The sequence below is a fragment of the Eucalyptus grandis genome, chromosome 5 (genome assembly GCF_016545825.1).
Source record: "Eucalyptus grandis isolate ANBG69807.140 chromosome 5, ASM1654582v1, whole genome shotgun sequence".
Lineage (NCBI taxonomy): Eukaryota > Viridiplantae > Streptophyta > Magnoliopsida > Myrtales > Myrtaceae > Eucalyptus > Eucalyptus grandis.
The window spans coordinates 34,087,057-34,094,234 of NC_052616.1; the positions used below are offsets into that span (position 1 = coordinate 34,087,057).

At 36.3% G+C, this 7,178-nt stretch overlaps 2 protein-coding genes across 2 annotated transcripts; both read right to left on the bottom strand.

The window, feature by feature from the left end:
* Positions 1-708: 708 nt before the first annotated feature.
* LOC104446652 (disease resistance protein RUN1) lies at positions 709-3,532 on the bottom strand. The gene is made up of 3 exons (XM_039314136.1): positions 3,275-3,532; positions 1,172-1,667; positions 709-1,083 (listed from the first exon to the last, which is right to left on the bottom strand). Exons 1-3 carry the CDS (start codon positions 3,337-3,339, stop codon positions 736-738), a joined length of 909 nt encoding a protein of 302 aa, XP_039170070.1. The 5' UTR covers positions 3,340-3,532; the 3' UTR covers positions 709-735.
* Positions 3,420-5,947, bottom strand: LOC104446681 (toll/interleukin-1 receptor-like protein). The gene is made up of 2 exons (XM_039313624.1): positions 5,446-5,947; positions 3,420-3,873 (listed from the first exon to the last, which is right to left on the bottom strand). The coding sequence occupies exons 1-2, from the start codon at positions 5,916-5,918 to the stop codon at positions 3,420-3,422; spliced, it is 927 nt and encodes a 308-aa protein (XP_039169558.1). The 5' UTR covers positions 5,919-5,947.
* Positions 5,948-7,178: the final 1,231 nt, after the last annotated feature.

Here is a 7,178-nt window from a genome sequence, read left to right on the forward strand (position 1 = left end):
TGCTGAACGTGCATTGGGTACGTGGCCTACCACTGAACTAGCAACTCCTTGGGTGTTTTACTTCTATATACATATCAACAGGTAGATACATCGTAGTTTTATTTCCCTTTTGTTCAATTAATATACAATTTTGTTTTTGTAAAGTAAAAAAGTTTATATGTAAACAACTGACAACAAATTGCACTTTGAATTTCTTCGCTAGGTAGATTTGATCGATTTTGAAATACATCTAAGTCGATAGTTAGAGTTATTAGGTTTAAAAAGTACGCAAGCTTTATCGATACCATATATAAGGCAAAGATGATCTACTTTAAAAGATTTCAATCTTTTAAAGTAGATCATCTTTGCCTTAATATTCCTTCCATCAAGTATCCTTAATTACCTATTCTACAGATATTATACCATGGACATATACATGAAATTGATTATTTTATTTTTTTATCTCTCGCATATTTCAAAATGAAAAGTCGAATTTTTTAAAATGGCCTTCGCAGAAAAATTTTAAATCTTGCAATATCTTTCTCTTTCCACATATATGTATAAAACTTCTTTCTATTTTGTATTTTATTAACAAAAATGTTTCCATTGAGTATTTCTAATGAAGTTTTTCGCTTAATTTTTCAAAAGTCAATTTTGCTGCTCGTAAAAATTTATCTAACATAAGTAATTAGGGTCTTTTGAAAGAAAATAGCAAGTTGGTGCCTGAAATAGAGGAACAACACTTCCTTTCATATACTATACATAAAATACGCATCTACATATACAAATTAAGTAGATAATAAAAAGGTCTATGTCAGTAATACTTACCTTAAATTGTTTTGGAACTTCTGTGATATTGCCTTTACTCATATTAAGTCCCACTAATTTCTTTGGATTAGCTGCATTTGGAATCTTGTGAGCACATCCAGACCATTCAAACCATCTAAGCTCACTAGGAAGACATGTAGGACCATGAAAGGAACTATGCACGTTGTGCAAGATGAGCAATCTAAGCCTTCTCAATTTTGTAAAATCATCGGGATTGATACGCATCTCTGTTGGCTCAGGTAGTGCCAACACTATGGCTTTTACAGCACAATCTCCCTATAAATACACAACTAATTTAGACTATGCATTTTTGGTAAAAGAGTAAAAAATCTAGTAGAATTTTGATCTTATCCACAAGTCTTACCATGTCACGTGACTGAACATCGACGACATCATCACACAACCATAGTTTGCTGCGTCTTCCAGGAACATCTCGACATTCTTGGTTCACAATGTCCATACCCATTGCTTGAATCAAGTCATGCATTTTTAGGATTCCATTCTCAATGCTTATCAAGGACCTCTTAATGAGAATATCAAATCCTACAATTGTCTCAAGATCGCAACTATCAAGAACTTTCTTTGTATGCTCTGTTGCCCACCCCTTAAAGAAGCAGGCAATGTGGAGAAAGATCTCTTTCTCATTTTCATCTAATCCATCAAAACTCACTTTGAGCACATTATTAATGGCTTTGTCAGGATTCCTAGAAAGTTTTTTTATTGTACTTTCCCATACATTTTCTGTTGTACCACATAATAAGGAACCCAGCACTTCAAGTGCTAAAGGAAGGCCTTTAGCATATTTCAGAGCACCATCCACTAGATCTGTTCTAATTTGGTGTGTTTGAAAAGCATGCTTACTAAGGCTGCGCATGGTAAAATTTCTGTTTCTCAATTTCTCAATTTCTCTGTTCTCGGGAACAGATTTGGAACAGAAATCCGTTTGGTAACGCAAATTGATTTCTCTATTTCTGAAACAGATTTCTGTTTCAGAAATTGTTTTGGGTGAGAAATCAGAAGCTAAAAATTTTAGCTTCTCTATTTCTGAAGTAGAAATAGAAATTATTTCTTATCCATCCCTCTTCTTCCTTCAGCAAACATCGACTCCTTCTCTCCTCACTACCGTAGCTTTCCCATTCCTTCTCCTCACCTCAACCAAAAACTCTAGCGACTCTGAAGCTGTTCATCCTCGCCGTCGTCGCTCATCTCACCGTCGCCGTCGCCCTCGTTGCTCATCTCGACCGGCCAATTTGCTCCAGTCGTCCAGTCGGACCCGCCTCGTCCGTTTGCGTCCCCGGTCGCGCTCCGGTCGCCATCGCCCGGTAGCCATCGTCGTCGCCCAACTCCAGCAGCCGCCGCCGTCGTCCATCTCCTCGCCGTCGCCGCTCATCTCGCCCTCGCCCTCGCCGCTCATCTCGACCGGCCAATTTGCTCCGGTCGTCCCGTCGGACCCGCCTTGTCCGTCCGCGTCCCCAGTCGCGCTCCAGTCGTCATCGCCCAGTAGCCGTCACTGTCGCCCATCTCCGTCGCCCATCTTCATCCACGTCCCCTTCCGCTCTCGATTCCGCGGATCCAGTCGCCCAACTCCAGTCACCGTCGCCGTCGCCCATCTCTGTTGCCCATCTTTGTCCGCGTCCCCTTCCGCTCTCGATTCCGCGGATCTAGTTGCCGTTCGATCGATCCTTCCCTTTTTGCCTCTTTCTTGGTTGTTCTATGCTTGTTCTGTGCTTGTGCTCTGCAATTTGTGCTGCGAGTCTGGGTTGCTCTATTTCTGTGCATAATCACTGTGTTAATAAATGGTGCTCTTTTGTCTTGTCTCTGTTCTTGTTCATTTCTTCGATTTTGGGGGTACTTGGCTTCAACCCTTTCTTCAACGCCCTAGCTTCTGGGCTTTTATAGTTTGAGTGGTTGCTTCAATGTTGCGTTTAGATCTCTTTTTCGAACTGATCCTTTGTGTTTGTTAAAATGCCAAAATTAAATGCGTGAACTAATCTGAGAAGTATTCTTATGCTTATTGTTTGGATTGATTGTTGTTCAGTATAGTCGTCCTCATCGGAACTCCGAATTGTGACACTACAATCGACTGTCAAGACTTTACTAGATTCACGTTAAATTGCTTGTGTATGTGTTGCCTTTCATGCATATTACATAAATTGCTAATGTTTTGAAGTTCTTAACTACTATATCGAATTACCAATATAAATTAAAGTGATTTACCAACTTTTATCAAATTAAATTACCATCACAAGCATCAAGAAGAGTGAGGTAAAAGGATGGGGACAGCATGATTCATAGAAATAGAATTTTTTTTTTTGGTTATCAAACGGATTTCTATTTCAGAAATAAAAATTTTGAGTCGTTATCAAACGGGTTTCTTTGCTCAGAAACTTGTCTGGGGAATAGAAATTGAGAAATTGATTTCTGGCCAGAAATCAATTTCTATTTCAGAAATTTTACCATGCGCAGCCTAAGCAGCTCATGAGCTTGACTGTTACTCAGTGCCTCAACTTTATATACATGATGTTGATCCATCCGGTGACAAGTTAGCAATTGTTTATCTCTTGTAGTAATGATAATCCTACTTCCATTACCAAACCAGTCGCCTGTTCCTGCTAAAGCATCCAACTGGCACAATGCATCCACATCATCAATGATGAGGAGAACTTTTTGCGACCAAGTCTACGTTGTATTAGATTATTACCTTCATCCACATTGGACACTTTTAATCTTTGTTGTGGTAATAATATATCATTTAGTATCATTTCTTGTAAAGTAACCAAACCCCTGCTATCTTTTGAAGTTTCTCTAACATTTGCTAGAAAACATGCACCCTCAAATTTTATGAACAGAGCATTGTAAAGAGCTTTTGCTAAACATGTCTTCCCTATACCTCCATGTCCCCATAATCCCACCATGAGAACGCCATCGTTAGACTCAAGTTTTAACATCAATTTCAACTCAGTAACTCGGATATATATGCCAATTGGATGCTTAGCAACATGTAATGGACGGTCTAGGTAAATGGAGATCTTGTTCACAATTTCTTGTATAAGCTCTGACTCGTCCCTCACAAAAACAGAGAAACAAGTTGTAGAATGATTTGAATAAACAAATAACGAGAGCACACTGCTAACAATGACAAAGCAGTGCTCATATTTTCAGATAATGACAGCCAAAACAAGAAGTATTCCCACCGAGTCGAACTAGAACTCCAAGAGCTCCACACCAATCAAAATAAGTTTGAGGTTTTAAATTTTTGTTATCCAAGTGGTTCATGTTCTCTTGATTTATTTATACGCTTAATCAAAAAGAACTCCTTAGGAATTTAAATCGTGATTATGATTTCGATTCCAAAATTATTAAACACCCTGAAGCACGATGTTATCGCCTTTAGGTGGCCCGTAAACAGTAATCATCCTGTATCAAGCGTTGTGAACTTTTTCCTTCCTAAGAAATGGGGAAAGTGCAATAATACTACTTAACATTTTGTTCATTGGTCAATCAAGTTTTAATTTTTTATTCTGTTCAAATGAGCCAGTGAATTTTTCAGTCGATAGAGTCCCAGTGTCGATTTTCTATTATTGAAAAAAGCCAAGTTTCTGTTCTATGAAAAGCCACATGTGACTTTTGAACTAAAAATACCAGTTGTAACGTGTTTAGACTTGGTCGACCAAAATCGAAAATCTACGGAACTCAATTTTACCAAAATGAAACGAGAAGACCTCAATAGCCCATTGATAAAATTTCTAGAACTTTTATTACACTTTGTGGAGGGCAACAAGGATCCAAAAGAAAGAGCCACAACCTTACCCAAATGAAACAGGGCTTAGCAAAAGCTAAAGGCATAATTCTATCATTTGATGCCCAAAATTAGATTTTTTTTCCTTTTTTTCATGCTGGTGAATTTTAATAAATATTGGTAATTGTAAAAAAACTGCCATTAAAAAAAAATCGGTGACTTTTTGTTTCACATAACTTGTTAGTGACTTGCCAATAGTTTCATAAAATCACCAACTACTTGCTATAAACTGCACATTACTCATTTCATACAAACTAACAAAATTTGATTTGCATAACTTACAGCCTCGAATTTACTAATTTTTATTTGAAATTACTAACATAATTAGAGTGACTTACCATCTTTGATAATGTTAGATAATGACTTACTAGTTTTGGATTACCAAATCTCACTTCAGCTACTTAACAATGTTTACTTGTTCTTTTAATTTGCCGACTTTTCTATTGGGTTCCTAGCTCTCATTTGAGTTTCTTACTTACTCATTTTTGAGATTGTCAATCTTAATTTAAGTGACTTACCAAATTTTCTTCGATCAAGTTACCAACTAATTTTATGTTAACAATTCTCGTTTGAGTTACTCGTCAAGTTTATTCTTCTTTTAATTATCAATTTTTCTTATCTTTTGCCAAATTTTATTTATCTTTCTTAATTACACCTAGATTCACCAATTCTCTTATGAAATTACTAACTTAAACTTAATAGACATAAGAATTTTCAGGAATCATAAGATGAAGCATCTATACTTATAAGCACATGTGTGTTATTTTTTTTTTTTAATATTCATACTTAATTGTAAAGATTACTTTTCTTATAGAAAAAATGGATTCCACTCTATTTACCCATCATTCAAGTGCCACTCGGACAAATTCCCAGCATCGGAAAGAGCTTTCTTCCATCTCTTCACTTTCTTAGAATCCTTCCCAAACTTAAACTCGTGCTTAGCCAGAGATATTTGATAACTCTTTCTGCCCTCTCTCACTTCTCTTGGGTCCACTTTATAAAACACCGGTAGAACAATGAGGTTCTTTTGCTCCTTGCACTCTATAATCTTCGCCAACTCTTCCAAGCACCACCTTGAGGAAGCATAGTCCTCAGAGAAAATGATGATGGCAATGCACGATTCTTCAATAGCCTTCATAAGTACCGGCGATATTTGATCTCCCTTTTTCAATTCCTCACTATTCCGGAAAGTGTATACTCCATTATGGTGTAAAGCTTGGTAAAGATGGCCAATGAAGTTGTTACGCAAGTCTGCACCTCTGAAACTCAAGAAGACATCATAAATCTTTTTGGGGTTCAATGAAGAAGCCATCAGATGAAATCGGCAACGACTATTTGCTGAAAATTTGAGACTGTTTTGAGGTAGTTCACCCACCCCTCGATCTTCTTGCTGATTTATTCTTTTACTAGAGGCAAAGATGCATTACCTTTTTTGGGGCAGGGTGAACAAAGAATAATATATTCGAACTTTGGAGAACGAAGACCGCGTACAACTGCGTGACACGAGTTTCTTTGTGGCCGATAAAAGTAGGGACTAATAAAGATCACAACCAGACAAACAACTTTAGGGCAGTGGATTCTCGTGATCTAGGTCATGGGCTCACTCATGAAGCCAACTTTTGTGGTCTTCCTCGAAATTTCATCCCCAACTTCCGAGAAGGAGCTTTTCCTTGCTGTATAGTAATTTACCTCATGACCACTCAAAATAAAATATATGATCTATTAATAATAGTGGAACTTTAGAAAAATATGGTGCTTAAATATGGACCAAGATATGTTAACAGGTATGGACACATGGACTTCTTTTCACCACTGTGTTATTTGGATTATTTGATTGACGCAAGCTTCTTTGTGTCCGATAAACTTTGTGGTGGATTCTTGTGATTTGGTCATAGACTAGCTAATTAAAAAATCTTTGCTGGCTTCCTCAAAATAAGGTATCAATACGTGTCACTTTATGTTAATCTGATTTTTTTTTATCTTCTTACCCATTTCATTTCTATGATTGGGAATGGAGAATTTAAATATAAACGGGAGGAAAAACTGTAGATTGTCAACAATGTTGATCCACATAATTCAGAATTAGACATTATGTATGATTAACCATTTAATATTACGATTTTCCATATAAGTCCACAGTACTTTTCTTATTTAGAATTTCAATCTTCAAAAGATATTAGTTATGCAATAGAACAAATGTAGAATTTTTATACACCACATATAGAGACAACCCTAATGAGAATTTTAATTTAAACCAATACAATTTTTTTTTTATAATGTAGTATATTTTTAATATGCATGAAGACTTTAATTTCACAATGCTTGGACATCAACTTGATTGCTTGATCATGTGCAATATGTGAATACATGCTACTTCCTTGTTTAAGTCTGCAAATCCCTCACAAACACTAATATATCAAAGACAAATCTTGCAACAAATAGTATGGATACCATAATACATAAGGAAGATGTTGAATTTTTTTTGAGAAATTCGATATGATGGTAAATTTTCTATGCCATAACAAGAACTTAGTATGATTTTAAGTTTTGATTTTTCAATATATATCTAGAT